Source organism: Oncorhynchus masou, chromosome 10 (assembly GCF_036934945.1).
Source record: "Oncorhynchus masou masou isolate Uvic2021 chromosome 10, UVic_Omas_1.1, whole genome shotgun sequence".
NCBI lineage: Eukaryota > Metazoa > Chordata > Actinopteri > Salmoniformes > Salmonidae > Oncorhynchus > Oncorhynchus masou.
In genome coordinates this window covers 45,914,607-45,931,136 of record NC_088221.1, presented here as the reverse complement: position 1 = coordinate 45,931,136, position 16,530 = coordinate 45,914,607, and the positions used below count along the sequence as shown (strand labels likewise).

At 41.6% G+C, this 16,530-nt stretch overlaps 1 protein-coding gene across 1 annotated transcript in view; it reads right to left on the bottom strand.

Moving 5' to 3' along the window:
- Window positions 1-3,527: 3,527 nt before the first annotated feature.
- LOC135547679 (FERM, ARHGEF and pleckstrin domain-containing protein 1-like) overlaps window positions 3,528-16,530 on the bottom strand; it is a 119,053-nt gene continuing 106,050 nt past the window's right edge. The window contains 8 exon segments of the mRNA XM_064976890.1: window positions 3,528-5,873; window positions 6,161-6,312; window positions 8,201-8,308; window positions 10,765-10,931; window positions 11,345-11,457; window positions 12,373-12,455; window positions 15,435-15,524; window positions 15,939-16,007. Coding sequence (XP_064832962.1) covers window positions 5,792-5,873; window positions 6,161-6,312; window positions 8,201-8,308; window positions 10,765-10,931; window positions 11,345-11,457; window positions 12,373-12,455; window positions 15,435-15,524; window positions 15,939-16,007 — 864 coding nt within the window. The 3' untranslated portion in view covers window positions 3,528-5,791.

Sequence of the window (16,530 nt, the reverse complement as noted above, 5' to 3'; positions counted from 1 at the left end):
ATGCGACGACGTCAGCCAGAAGAAATCACTAGTATTCTGCCAGCATAACAAATAACGTAACGTCCATATGGTAATGTGGAAACCTTCAAAATAAAAGCCCCCATTTCAAAACATTGCAATGTGGATAACTCATTTAAAGAATAAATTATTGAAATAAATTGCCACTTTTATTGTACCAACAAGAAAAGGCAATAAGTATAAAAACAAATAAAACATATGGTTTTAAAAACATGTTTTCAGCCTAATAATGGCAAAATACAATGTTCACACTGGTATGTTGAGAATACTGGGCTGTAGAGAGCTGTTATAACGACCAATGATGGACTGACATACCTGTTATAACGACTAGTGATGGACTAGCATACCTGTTATAAGGACTAGTGATGGACTGACATACCTGTTATAACGACTAGTGATGGACTGGCATACCTATTATATGGACTGGCATACCTGTTATAAGTGATGGACTGGCATACCTGTTATAACGACTAGTGATGGCCATACCTGTTATAAGGACATGATGGACCTACCTGTTATAATGACTAGTGATGGACTGACATACCTGTTATAACGACTAGTGATGGACTAGCATACCTGTTATAACGACTAGTGATGGACTGACATACCTGTTATAACGACTAGTGATGGACTGGCATACCTGTTATAACGACTAGTGATGGACTGGCATACCTGTTATAACGACTAGTGATGGACTGACATACCTGTTATAACGACTAGTGATGGACTGGCATACCTGTTATAACGACTAGTGATGGACTGACATACCTGTTATAATGACTAGTGATGGACTGACATACCTGTTATAACGACTAGTGATGGACTGGCATACCTGTTATAAGGACTAGTGATGGACTGGCATACCTGTTATAAGGACTAGTGATGGACTGGCATACCTGTTATAGCAACCAATGATGGACTGGCATACCTGTTATAACTTGTATGTAACGGATGTGAAACGGCTAGCTTAGTTAGCGGTGGTGTGCGCTAAATAGTGTTTCAATCGGTGACGTCACTTGCTCTGAGACCTTGAAGTAGTAGTTCCCCTTGCTCTGCAAGGGCTGCGGCTTTTGTGGAGCGATGGGTAACGATGCTTTGTGGGTGACGGTTGTTGATGTGTGCAGAGGGTCCCTGGTTTGCGCCCGGGTATGGGGACGGTCTAAAGTTATACTGTTACACATACAAGAAGATGCACTGCGATACGGTGAGAGACAGCGTAGGCCAGACACAACATCAAACACACACATTCAGGAAAAAACAACAACAACAAGAATGACAGTTTAAGGACTCTTACCCCTCCCTTCCACAACACAACTTCTAGCGCATGTTTACTGTGATCACTGTGGCTGTACTCGCTTTAAGTTACACTTTTAACAGTGGTAAAGTAGGCTACTGTGGCTATTTGATCATAATGTAGGTCTACCAGAGTGGCCCCACCATCAAAAACAATGGAGAAAAATGTATCCCATCATATTTTAACATGGAAATAGCTGTTCTATCATTCAGCCTACAGTAGCAGCCAATATGTAGTGTTCAATGTAGGACCTACATTCCATGAGTTGTGTTGTTTGATGCAAGAAACCACTTTACAAAATAAAATACATTATTATTCCCATACTATTACTACAAAGAATCAGTCAAATTATGCTTCCCTCTGCCTATTGGCTACTTATTCAAGCCTGTCTCAAAATATAACACTGCCCCTTTAAGGCTACACCGTTCAGAGGGAACATTGGTCTCAATTAATCCAAAGGTTGGCTTCTTGGACTTGGGTCGGACTAATTCATTGATCATTCTTATCTGTCCAAAGTGTCAGAAAATACAACTGATTGTTACTGGGCCTCTGTCTTATTTAAAGTCCGAAGAAAACACAAATATCAGGATGAAATACACTTTTCACCAGTTTTATACTTTACTAGGGGATTGATTGGAAAATAGTGGTTGTTTTAACTTGTGCTCTTTCCAACCTCCCAATTGCTGGGTAGCATCTCCTACAGAAATCTCTCTTTTGATTGATCTACTGACACAGTCCCCCGTCCCCGTCCCCCCCGAAATAAACAATATTTGGTTAGCAGAAACCCTGCTGAGTATTTCCCATGCCACTTTAGCCGAGACATGTAGAAAAGTTCTCTCTACAAGCCAATCTGCATCCCATGTACAGTCCATAACAGTGTATTGCTTTGGGGGCTATGGAGGGGGGTGGGGGGGTTGAACAAATTGCTGTTGGATGTGTACAACAGTCCTCATCAAGATCTACACATATTTGGTTTGTAGAACCCAGGCTGAGTATTTCCCAGCCCAGTTTATATTAGACAGGCAGTACATTTTTTCCTCTACAACCCAATACTGTAAGTATCCCATATACCTTGTATTACATTGCCGTGAATTGAGTTTGTGGAGTAAGGACTCACCAGCACTCTGTATTAAAACTGTTGCCTAGCACAAGAGGCCCATTTAAGTTTAGCTGATTCTATTAAGTCGTTCTGATAACACACATATATATATATATATTATATATATATTTGTATTTTATTGAAAGTGTATTTCTTTAAATATAGCCTACACGACACCTTTCAAAATACCAATTTGTAAACTTTCAAAAGAAATGCTGTCATAAATAATACAATATTAAATCAAATACGTCAAATGATCCATTTATTTTTTTCAAAGGTGGTTGCAATGCTGTGAAAAACAGTTGTACTGCATTAGAGTGCTAACAAAAATCGATATTCCCCAAGTTTAGCATGTTTTGGAAGGGGGACTCTTTATAAAAAAAAAATATATATATATATATATATATATATATTATTTTTAATATTTTTAATATATATATATATATATATATATTTTTGAATATTTTTGAATATTTTTGAATATATATTGAATCGTGGTGCCAGCATATTATCCTGCTGCTAGGAGAACGGTAATCCATGAGGTAATCTGCGTGCTCCGTTCTGGAAACAGCGGCGGCACCATTCTATACTCCTCCACACTTCATTCATGTACAAAGACCTGCCCACTTTACTTTCTATATGAGCACGCTATGAATGTATGCTACTGTAATTATTTGTACAATTATATTTATGGGTAAAAAAAACAACGTGTAAAGAAGATACCATGCACTGTCTTTCTGTTCCATTGGGGAACTAATTGTTCAATGAATTGAATAGTAAGCGTTAAACGTGTAGAAATCAAATGTAGTTAAGTTCACAACATTTCAAAATTCGACATTTTAAGAGGAAATGGCAATAACCAAGTTCGTTTTTAGGAGGCCTATGCCGATTTCTCCTTTCATCAGATGGAAATCATGAGTGCGATAACTTCGGGGGCAGTAGCCAATGTGACGAGCACAACGGAACAGGCTTTATGTTATTGATCAATGATACCGCCTATGGGTCATACAAGAAACAACATTTTAATAATATCGTAGAGCGCATTGAAGTGAAAGTGGTCCAAAACATTGAAAGTTAACTATTGTGGACCATGCAAATAAAACTCACAATACAATGTTCAAATAAACGTTTTTTATTTTTATTGCTCTCTCTGTTGTCTGGCAGCACACCCTCAATACCCTCACGAATGCAACACTTCATAAACCCTATCTGTCATATGCATATATCCATTTCATTTAAATTCGTAAGTGTCTCTTACATATGGGCAGCCTAGTTCAACAAGGGCAATGGTGCTTGGAACTGAAAGTTGATATTTTGGTTCACGCATATTCTTTAAAGCTTTCCATTACAGTGTCCTTCATAATACACCGATTATGATCATGTCTCACACTATTAAGGGTGGAATATAATATCATTCAGAAAACCTTCAGCGGTATCCACACGACAAAGATCCTCATGTAAGAAAAATATTCACTATGCTTGGCAAATAATGGCGTTAGTGATGATGGTAACTAACCTGATCGTTTTACAAGTAGTTTTAGAGTTATGTCAATAGTACAACTACATATTTGGATATCTTTACTGATCATCCATGTTTTCACAAGGTTACTCACATTCTCCAGAGACATCTTATATTTATATATATTTATATTTAATAAAAAAAGTATTTTAATGTGGCCTGTTTAACGACACATTTTAAGTCTCCTCCCCACTGACGCAATATAAGTGGAGTGTAAAATCTAGGACAATGGTAGACCTGTTTTGACACTCAAGCTGTTGGATTTCAAAGCAGCTTTTTTTGTTTAATTTTCCCCCCCATTAAATGAATAAGGAGACAAAAGACCTTGAGGATGCAGTGATATCCTAAATGAAAAACAGGTTTAAAAACAACAACAACCAAAGAATCAGTTTCCACCATAAAACGATCCAATGACAGAATGTGAAAACAGAAGTATAGTATGTGCTCGGTTAGAAAACAGAAGTATAGTATGTGCTCCGTTAGAAAACAGAAGTATAGTATGTGCTCCATTAGAAAACAGAAGTATAGTATGTGCTCCGTTAGAAAACAGAAGTATAGTATGTGCTCTGTTAGAAAACAGAAGTATAATATGTGCTCCGTTGAAAACAGAAGTATAGTATGTGCTCCGTTGAAAACAGAAGTATAGTATGTGCTCCGTTGAAAACAGAAGTATAGTATGTGCTCCGTTACAAAACAGAAGTATAGTATGTGCTCCGTTGAAAACAGAAGTATAGTATGTGCTCCGTTACAAAACAGAAGTATAGTATGTGCTCCGTTACAAAACAGAAGTATAGTATGTGCTCCGTTAGAAAACAGAAGTATAGTATGTGCTCCGTTACAAAACAGAAGTATAGTATGTGCTCCGTTGAAAACAGAAGTATAGTATGTGCTCCGTTACAAAACAGAAGTATAGTATGTGCTCCGTTACAAAACAGAAGTATAGTATGTGCTCCGTTAGAAAACAGAAGTATAGTATGTGCTCCGTTAGAAAACAGAAGTATAGTATGTGCTCCGTTAGAAAACAGAAGTATAGTATGTGCTCCGTTGAAAACAGAAGTATAGTATGTGCTCCGTTACAAAACAGAAGTATAGTATGTGCTCCGTTACAAAACAGAAGTATAGTATGTGCTCCGTTAGAAAACAGAAGTATAGTATGTGCTCCGTTACAAAACAGAAGTATAGTATGTGCTCCGTTGAAAACAGAAGTATAGTATGTGCTCCGTTACAAAACAGAAGTATAGTATGTGCTCCGTTACAAAACAGAAGTATAGTATGTGCTCCGTTAGAAAACAGAAGTATAGTATGTGCTCCGTTAGAAAACAGAAGTATAGTATGTGCTCCGTTACAAAACAGAAGTATAGTATGTGCTCCGTTAGAAAACAGAAGTATAGTATGTGCTCCATTGAAAACAGAAGTATAGTATGTGCTCCATTAGAAAACAGAAGTATAGTATGTGCTCGGTTAGAAAACAGAAGTATAGTATGTACTCCGTTGAAAACAGAAGTATAGTATGTGCTCCGTTAGAAAACAGAATAAAATGACGTCCTATGAAAAAAAAGAGAGATTCAGAGCAGAGTATAACAAAAATGCTGAAAATGTCTGTCTCTGTTTGCAGTCTAAACCAGCGGACATGTCACCGCATCAATAAGCACCAAGATTGTGCATGGACACTGCTCAATGTACACGTGTCCCAGATCCATGGAGAAAATGGAAATCAACAGATTCCAGACAAGTGTGGTGCCAGCTTTGCTGCTTGAGGGAGTCGTAGTGTGAAGAGAGGCTGTATGTGGCCAGACCCTATGGGAGGTTGTGGTGAGGAGAAGAGGCACGGGGAGACAGGGAGAGAACCCTGCTCTTTGGGTCAGTACGGATGGGACTCTTTCCGGCTCAGAATGCAGTTATGGCTGGCAGAGACTGTGGCGCTGCGAATGACCTCCATCCACCTGTATGAAGAGAAAGAGATAAAGGGTTTCACATCCAGTAGACACATATTTTTTTACCTTTATTTTAGTAGGCAAGTCAGTTAAGAACAAATTCTTATTTTCAATGACGGCCTAGGAACAGTGGGTTAACTGCCTGTTCAGGGGCAGAACGACAGATTTGTACCTTGTCAGCTGGGGGATTTGAACTGGCAACCTTTTGGTTATGAGTCCAACGCTCTAACCACTAGGCTACCCTGACGCCCCATATCTACTTTACACAATGCCAAATATACAGAATTGTACTGTACCTGTCAAAGTTGTACTCGCTCTCAGATCTGAAGTAGTAGACGTGGGATTTGAAATGCAGTTTGAAGACGTAGTCTTTGTGGATGTTTTCAGACTCAGTGGGGATGGTGACAGAGTAGCCCAACAGGGGGAGACTGGCCAGTGGGTAGTCATCCTGGAGAGAGGGGAAAGGACTAAACAATCAAAAGCATTCTGAATGTCATGGAGCTGCTCACTTTCACTACGAATAAATACACTTTACATCACTTTTATGCTTTGATGATGTACAGTATATTAAAATATGGCAAAATGCCCAGGGGCTACAGGTTGTAGAACATTTGTAGAACAAAGCAACTGACTATTGCGTAACTAACACTGGTTCGTTCAGGTGGGGATTCCAATGGATTCAGGGGAGCTGTGCCTAAAGTGAGTGCAGATAGTCCGGCATGGGTATGTGTACGACTCCCTTACATGGAACACGAAAATCCCACAGAGAGATGGGATATTCTGACATGGAACACGGATCTGAAATCCCACAGAGAGATGGGTCACAATAAAAAGTCACAATAATCACAAGAATGGCTTCAGATCAAAGTCTACGTTGAGACCGAAGGGCGCAAGGGTCTTTAAATGTATGTAATGTAATGGCTGTGCTCAATGCAATGGCACTTATAAATGTAGGTCCTTCAAATACCCACAAACAGGGAAATCGATCCCAATAAAAGGTGTTATTACGTGCTCCACTAAGGCAGTTATTTATCTTATAACTTGTCCTTGTGGTGAAAATGATGTGGGTAAAACAAAGCGCAAATTAAAAGTACGTATCTCAGAGCATCGTAGCACCATTAGGTGTTAAAACTTTACTTATCCAGTTGCGGCCCACTTCTTGGAGGCAGGCCACTCGATTTCGTCTCTGCGTTATATTGGCATCGAACATGTTACCCTCCCTAGGAGAGGGGGTGACCTTGATAATTTATTGTTAAAACGAAAGGCTGCCTGGATCTTTAATTTAAAGACCCTTGCGCCCTTCGGTCTCAACGTAGACTTTGATCTGAAGCCATTCTTGTGATTATTGTGACTTTGTAATTGTAATTGTGTGTAAACTTGTATAGTCAAATTAATCTATGATTGTATGCTATCCATTTGTTTGTATGCTGTTCTTTGCATGACATTTTAATATTTGATTATTAACCAATGATATTAGGCCACTCTTGACCATGATTACAGACACCTGTGTCCTTTGACACTATATAAACGAGTCATCCCGCAGGGTTTGTGATTATACCCTGATGAAGACAGCTTGGCTGTCGAAACGTTGGTATTAAATTTTTGCATCTGAGCTCCAAGAGTGTGCCGCTCTCTTTTATTTTCACATACACATGGTTAGCAAATGTTAATGGTCACATACACATGGTTAGCAGATGCTAATGGTCACATACACATGGTTAGCAGATGCTAATGCGAGTGTAGCGAAATACTTGTGCTTCTAGTTGCAACCGTTCAGTAATATCTAACAATTTCACAACAACTACATTATACACAAAAGTGTAAAGGAATTAATAAGAATATGTACATATAAATATATGGATGAGCGATGGCCGAACGGCATAGGCAGGATAGATGGTATAGAGACGGTATAGATGTACAGTAGATGGTATAGTAGATGGTATAGAGTACAGTATATACATATGAGATGAGTAATGTAGGATATGTAAACATTATATAAAGTGGCATTGTTTAATGTGACTAGTGATACATTTATTACATCCACTTTTTTTATTATTAAAGGGGCTAGAGATTTTCTTACATGGAACACGGATCTGAAATGAGCAGGAGGGGAGGGGGTCTGCCCCAGCACACACTGCTGTACTTCGAGCCTTCACACACTACATGGAAGGAGGAGGGGCAATTCTCCTTCCCCAGAACACATTGCTGTAGTTCTGGTCCAGTATCCACCAAGCGTCTCAGAGTAGGATGGCTGATCTCGGATCAGTTTTACCTTCATTTAGATCATTATGTATCACATATCATGGACAGGACGGACCTGATGAGATGGTGCTCACCTCGTGGGTTTTGTAGAAGAACAGGCTGAAGTTGGTGAAGACCACCCAGAGTTTCTGCCAGCCGTTGCTGTTCTTGAACTTCCTCAGCAGGTTTCCTGACAGCTGATTCTACAGTAGAACAACGATTTGCAATCCGTGAACTTCATTTGTGTAAAAAGGACATATTATGATAAAAATAGAGGCAATATCAACAAACATTTATATATATATATGTTTAAATGTTTTTTGTTTAACCTTTATTTAACTATATGAATGTATAAGGAATATTTCACGCATATGTGCTGTACTGTCAGCTCTGTAAATAAACCCACTGTGATTAAGCCTGGGGCCTCTTTTCACTCCTAACATTGGTTTATCTGATGTAAGTACAGCTATAAACAGTCAGCCTCCAGCCACAGTTTAAAGTCACTGAACCTCTAAGGTCACAGTGAACAACGGCCATCTAGCGGTGATAAAAAGCATGTACTGCCATCTAGTGGTGATAAAAAAGCATGTACTGCCATCTAGTGGTGATAAAAAGCATTTACTGTAAACTGAGCCATCGTTGAATACTGAACAAAAATCAAAACGCAACATGTAAAGTGCTGGTCCCATGTTTCATGAGCTGAAATAAGATACCAGAAATTTCCCAAACACACAAAAAGGTTATTTCTCTCAAATGTTGTGCATACATTTGTTTACATCCCTGTTAGTGAGCATTTATCCTTTGTCAAGATTATCCATCCACCTGACAGGTGTGACATATCAAGAAGCTGACTAAACAATATGATCATTACACAGGTGCACCTTGTACTGGGGAAAATAAAAGGCCACTCTAAAATGTACAGTTTTGTCACACAACACAATGCCACAGATGTCTCAAGTTTTGAGGGAGTGTGCAATTTGCATGCTGACTGCAGGAATGTCCACGAGAGCTGTTGCCAGAAAATGTAATGTTAATTTCTCTACCATAAGCCACTTCCGATGTCATCTTAGAGAATTTGACAGGAGGATTATTTCTGTCTGTAAAATGCATTCTGATTGGCTGGGCCTGGGTCCCCAGTGGTTGTGACTATGCCATCCTAGGCCCCTGCTTAGTCATGCGAAATTCATAGATTATGGCGTAATTAATTTATTTCAATTGACTGATTTCCTTTCATGAACTGTTACTCTGTAAAATCCTTGAAATTGTTGCATGTTGCGTTTATATTTTTGGGTCAGTGTATATATGCCATTGAGCAGATTTACAGTTATGCATGCATATATCTTTATAGGTAGGTGGCCCTGGGAATCTAACCCACAATCGCCAAACTCTACCAACTGAGTCACACAGGACCACCATTGCAGGCTACCACAAATTTCTCTTAGATCATTTGTACGTCTTTACAGATGAAAAGTTTTACACAAAAGAATGACACTTTTCACCAACGACCTCAAAGAAGATAAGATGATAGTACACAAGGACAGTAATTCTACAATGCGATGAGGAGGTCTCTCCACTCTCCCTGGATCCTTTACCTCTAGACTCCTGCAGGAATCACTAAAGGAGAGGCTGTGAACTCGATACCAGCAAATAAGAGACAGAGGCACTGGGCCCTGGCCACTGCTGGGCCCCGAGGGCCCCGCGAGGGAGGCCTCTGAGTCACTGACTGGACTAGGCTCCTCTAGCACGGAGGACAGGCAGACGGACACACAGAAGAGAGCGAGAGAGAGAGAAAAGAGAGAGAGAGAGGGAGGGAAGGACAGAGACACAAAGACTGAGTGTAAACACACACATACACAAGAGGAGCTAACGGTGAGTCCACGGCTGTGAAGAAGGGAAGAAAGGAGTGCACAACCACCCTGGAAAGAGTTCGCAATAGAGATAAGATGAGGAAACCACCCTGGAAAGAGTTCGCAATAGAGATAAGATGAGGAAACCACCCTGGAAAGAGTTAGAAATAGAGATAAGATGAGGAAACCACCCTGGAAAGAGTTCGCAATAGAGATAAGATGAGGAAACCACCCTGGAAAGAGTTAGAAATAGAGATAAGATGAGGAAACCACCCTGGAAAGAGTTAGAAATAGAGATAAGATGAGGAAACCACCCTGGAAAGAGTTAGAAATAGAGACAAGATGAGGAAACCACCCTGGAAAGAGTTAGAAATAGAGATAAGATGAGAACAGTGTCCTTTGCAGTTCACCCACCTCCTGCTAATGTCTGCTCTGCTCTCAGCTCAGTATTCAACAGAGAAAACAAAAGAGCTTGTAGAAGCTGCTTCAGCTGCACTCAGAGCTGCTGTTTAAATCTATGACAAACGACAGTACTACTTCCCCTTCCCGGTGAGATCCAAAGGGGCATACGTAGCAGTTCACAGAAGTGAGAGTACGAACAGCGTAGAGACAAATCACTGAGGTAATATAATGACAAATCACTGAGGTAATATCATGTCCAAATAACACCATAAGGCTATGACAGAGAGGGAGTTGCTAAGGAGGACACTGTTCCCAGGTGAGGAAACACACTCAGATATAGATACACAGACAGACAGAGAGACTGGGGAAGCCAGAGCAGGATAGGTTAGGGCTGGTTCTGGTTTTGGTACCTCCACGGCTACGCTAAAGTCCACCATGGACACGCTGGTGTTCCTGTGCCAGCACACGTGCACCGTGGTGTTACCACGGTGAGGGGCCTGCCTCTCCAGGGAGGTGCGCGACGCCATCAGGTCGTCCTCAGACTCCGCCTCTGCACAGGAGTCCTCTGTTAGGGATTCTGGGAAATTCAGGAAGCGGTTACTTCCAAGATACACACTATAACAACCTGGGAAGTTGGATCCTACTGTAAAACCAGACGAGATCAACAGTAGCACAGTACTTCACAGTGGCTATGTTTGTGAGTACAGACATGTAGACAGGCTGGATAAAAAAAAGGAACATTCTTCAAATCAATGATTTATAAACCATACATTTGGAGCATTGTATTTTAGCTATTGAAGCTCTATGCAGATTTAAAGGTTGGCCCATTCTGGCTCTGAAGTTTCTAGAAGAGGATGAACTGTCTGTGCAAAGAGGACCAGTAAGAGGGAGAATTCAGCAATAACTTGTGGGGTTGGATGATTGTCGGATACACTATTAGTGTTCCTATACAGTGTGCCCAATGCCCAAGCTCTAGTGTAGCCAACTTACTGTTATCTGTAAGACTGCTGGCCAGCCGGTCAGACGTAGGACCGTTGATGCTCTCTGCCAGGATAATGGCCATATTAATGTCCTCCATCCACTTCTCCATCTCTGACAGTGAACTGGAGGGGGAGAGAAAAAGGTGGAGGGAGAGAGAGAGAGAGAGAAAGAGAGAAAAGGAAAGGAGAGAGAAAGAGAAAGAGAGAGAGAAAAGGAAAGGAGAGGAGAGAGAAAGAGGAGCGAGAGAAAGAGAGAGTGAAAGAGAGAAAGGGAAAGGAGAGAGGAGAGAAAAGGAAAGGAGAGGAGAGAGAAAGAGGAGCGAGAGAAAGAGAGAGTGAAAGAGAGAAAGGGAAAGGAGAGAGGAGAGAAAAGGAAAGGAGAGGAGAGAGAAAGAGAAGCGAGAGAAAGAGAGAGCGAGAGAGAGAAAGGGAAAGGAGAGAGGAGAGAAAAGGAAAGGAGAGGAGAGAGAAAGAGGAGCGAGAGAAAGAGAGAGCGAAAGAGAGATAAACCCAACAGCGTATACTACTGTAAAAACACAACAGTGTATACTACTGCAAAAACACAACAGCTTACACTACTGTAAAAACAACAGCTTATACTACTGTAAAAACACAACAGCTTATAGTACTGTAAAAACAACAGCTTACACTACTGTAAAAACACAACAGCGTATACTACTGTAAAAACACAACAGCTTATAGTACTGTATAAACACAATAGCTTATACTCCTGTGAAAACACAACAGCTTAAACCACTGTAAAAACCCAACAGACAAAGATAAAATATATATATATATTTTTAACCAGCCTGATAAATATGTCATGCCATTATTTTTATGACTAAGTGAGCGGTAAAAATAATGAATGTGTCTTTGTGATTATATAAAGGCCTCATTGTTGACTCTGCTGATGGGACCGGTCTCCTGCCGATTCACCGACCACGTTATTGTGACCATCTTCATTCCAGAACCTGAAGGTCTACTGGCGAGTGTTTGAAGACTATTCCAGAGACGTGCTGGATTGAACCATAGCCTCACCTTGCTGCTACCACTACTGACTGGCTCTGCCCAACCAGGGTGAATGCGTGAGGCACACCCCACTCATCCTCGCTCTCCCGGATCTAGGGAACATAACAGGCACAGTCAACACATGAGGCATGAGAGGGTACATCTGCATTTGGGAAAGAAGGACTGAGTGTGTGAGAGAGGGAGAGAAAGATTGTAGGGAGTTAAAGACAGATGGAGGGAGTTAAAGACAGAGACAGATGGAGGGAGTTAAAGACAGAGACAGACGGAGGGAGTTAAAGACAGAGACAGACGGAGGGAGTTAAAGACAGAGAGACAGACGGAGGGAGTTAAAGACAGAGAGACAGAGGGAGTTAAAGACAGAGACAGACGGAGGGAGTTAAAGACAGAGACAGACGGAGGGAGTTAAAGACAGAGAGACAGACGGAGGGAGTTAAAGACAGAGAGACAGACGGAGGGAGTTAAAGACAGAGACAGACGGAGGGAGTTAAAGACAGAGAGACAGACGGAGGGAGTTAAAGACAGAGAGACAGACGGAGGGAGTTAAAGACAGAGAGACAGAGGGAGTTAAAGACAGAGAGACAGACGGAGGGAGTTAAAGACAGACACAGACGGAGGGAGTTAAAGACAGAGACAGACGGAGGGAGTTAAAGACAGACACAGACGGAGTTAAAGACAGAGAGACAGACGGAGGGAGTTAAAGACAGAGAGACAGACGGAGGGAGTTAAAGACAGAGAGACAGACGGAGGGAGTTAAAGACAGAGAGACAGACGGAGGGAGTTAAAGACAGAGAGACAGACGGAGGGAGTTAAAGACAGAGAGACAGACGGAGGGAGTTAAAGACAGAGAGACAGACGGAGGGAGTTAAAGACAGAGAGACAGACGGAGGGAGTTAAAGACAGAGAGACAGACGGAGGGAGTTAAAGAGAGAGAGACAGACGGAGGGAGTTAAAGAGAGAGAGACAGACGGAGGGAGTTAAAGACGGAGAGACAGACGGAGGGAGTTAAAGACGGAGAGACAGACGGAGGGAGTTAAAGACGGAGAGACAGACGGAGGGAGTTAAAGACAGAGAGACAGATGGAGGGAGTTAAAGACAGAGAGACAGACGGAGGGAGTTAAAGACAGAGACAGACGGAGGGAGTTAAAGACAGAGACAGACGGAGGGAGTTAAAGACAGAGACAGATGGAGGGAGTTAAAGACAGAGAGACAGATGGAGGGAGTTAGACAGAAAGACAGGTGGAGGGAGTTAAAGACAGAGACAGGTGGAGGGAGTTAAAGACAGAGACAGGTGGAGGGAGTTAAAGACAGAGAGACAGGAGGGAGTTAAAGACAGAGACAGGTGGAGGGAGTTAAAGACAGAGACAGGTGGAGGGAGTTAAAGACAGAGAGACAGACGGAGGGAGTTAAAGACAGAGAGACAGACGGAGGGAGTTAAAGACAGAGACAGATGGAGGGAGTTAAAGACAGAGACAGATGGAGGGAGTTAAAGACAGAGACAGATGGAGAGAGTTAAAGAGATAGATAGATGGAGGGAGGGAGTTAAAGAAAGAGAGACAGATGGAGGGAGTTAAAGACAGAGACAGATGGAGGGAGTTAAAGACAGAGACAGATGGAGGGAGTTAAAGACAGAGAGACAGATGGAGGGAGTTAAAGACAGAGAGACAGATGGAGGGAGTTCAAGACAGAGAGACAGATGGAGGGAGTTAAAGACAGAGACAGATGGAGGGAGTTAAAGACAGAGACAGATGGAGGGAGTTAAAGACAGAGACAGATGGAGGGAGTTAAAGACAGAGACAGACGGAGGGAGTTAAAGACAGAGAGACAGATGGAGGGAGTTAAAGACAGAGAGACAGATGGAGGGAGTTAGACAGAAAGACAGGTGGAGGGAGTTAAAGACAGAGACAGACGGAGGGAGTTAAAGACAGAGACAGATGGAGGGAGTTAAAGACAGAGAGACAGATGGAGGGAGTTAAAGACAGAGACAGATGGAGGGAGTTAAAGACAGAGACAGATGGAGGGAGTTAAAGAGATAGATAGATGGAGGGAGTTAAAGACAGAGACAGATGGAGGGAGTTAAAGTGGCACAGCAGTTCATTCACAGTAAATAATTAATCTTGTGAAAGCTACTGTACTCTACTGTACTGTATTCTACTCTACCGTTTTGTACTGTATTCTACTCTACTGTACTGTATTCTACTCTACTGTACTGTATTCTACTCTACTGTACTCTACCGTATTCTACTCTACTGTACTGTACTGTATTCTACTCTACTGTACTGTATTCTACTCTACTGTACTGTATTCTACTCTACTGTACTGTACTGTATTCTACTCTACTGTACTGTACTATATTGTACTGTACTGTATTTGACTGTACTGTATTTGACTGTACTCTATTGTGCTCTGCTCTACTCTACTGTATTCGACTCTACTGCACTGTACTGTACCGTATTCTACTCTACTGTACTGTACTGTATTCTACTGTACTCTACTGTGCTCTGCTCTACTCTACCGTATTCTACTCTACTGTACTGTACTGTATTCTACTGTACTCTACTGTGCTCTGCTCTACTCTACTGTATTCTACTCTACTGCGCTGTACTCTACTGTACTGTACTCTACTGTACTATACTGTACTGTATTCTACTATCCTCTGTCCTCACTGTACTGTACTCTACTCTGCTGTGCTCTGCTCTACTCTACTGTACTGTACTCTACTGTACTGTACTCACTGTACTCTACTCTACTGAGCTCTACTCTACTGAGCTCTACTCTACTGTGCTCTACTCTACTGTGCTCTACTCTACTGTATTCTACTGTACTCACTGTACTCTAGTCTACTGTACTCTACTCTACTGTACTCTACTCTGCTGTGCTCTGCTCTACTCTACTGTACTGTACTCTACTGTGCTCTACTGTGCTCTACTCTACTGTGCTCTACTCTACTGTGCTCTACTCTACTGTGCTCTACTCTACTGTGCTCTACTCTACTGTGCTCTACTCTACTCTCCTGAGCTCCAAGGCAGGGCACAAGGCTGGGAGGGTAAGAGAGGGGAACAAAAGAGACGTACTGTCATGCCATAGAGAGGGAGCTGCCCGTGCACTTTGAACTGGTTCGTTGCCGTCATCCCTCGACTCGTATACAACAGGACATCATTGAACTATCAACATAGAGCAAGAAAACAGAGACTTTAATCATTGACTGGTCATTAATAGTTCTATCACCCTTATTTACATCACACAAAAAGAACATTGATTGAATGTTTGTGGCTCAGTATATACATTAGCTCTGTCAGGGATACACCTGATTCTTACATGAATCGTGATTCAGATGAGTCTTGGTCTCATGAGATGCCCTACAATAACAAAGAAGTACTCTGGCTGAAAGAACAGTAAACAGCTGTGTGGAAAGATAAGGAAGCCGTCCTCTTTGAGGCATTTTGGACAAAGCCATTCATTCTGGGGATGTTAAAATACAGAGCTCAACTTGCCATGACTGTATGTTGTGAGACCACTGAATAATCTGTTTAATAACTCATTCAAGATGACAATCTCAGATAAATTGCAGACATTACCAGGAAAAACATTCGTTGCTGGAGGCCTTTTCCAGACAGCTTACTGAGACAGCCTAACCTTAGGAACTCCTGAAAAAACACAAACACAACATCGCAAGTCAATCCCAACATCGCAAGTCAATCACAACATCGCAAGTCAATCACAACATCCCAAGTCAATCCCAACATCGCAAGTCAATCACAACATCCCAAGTCAATCCCAACATCGCAAGTCAATCACAACATCCCAAGACAAACACAACATCCCGAGTCAATCACAACATCCCAAGACAAACACAAGATCCCGAGTCAATCACAACATCCCAAGACAAACACAACATCCCAAGTCAATCACAACATCCCAAGTCAATCACAACATCGCAAGTCAATCACAACATCCCAAGTCAATCACAACATCCCAAGTCAAACACAACATCGCAAAGTCAATCACAACATCCCAAGACAAACACAAAATCCCGAGTCAATCCCAACATCGCAAGTCAATCACAACATCCCGAGACAAACACAACATCCCAAATCAAACACAACATCCCGAGTCAATCACAACATCGCAAGTCAATCACAACATCAGCAACAGCATCCCAAATCAAAC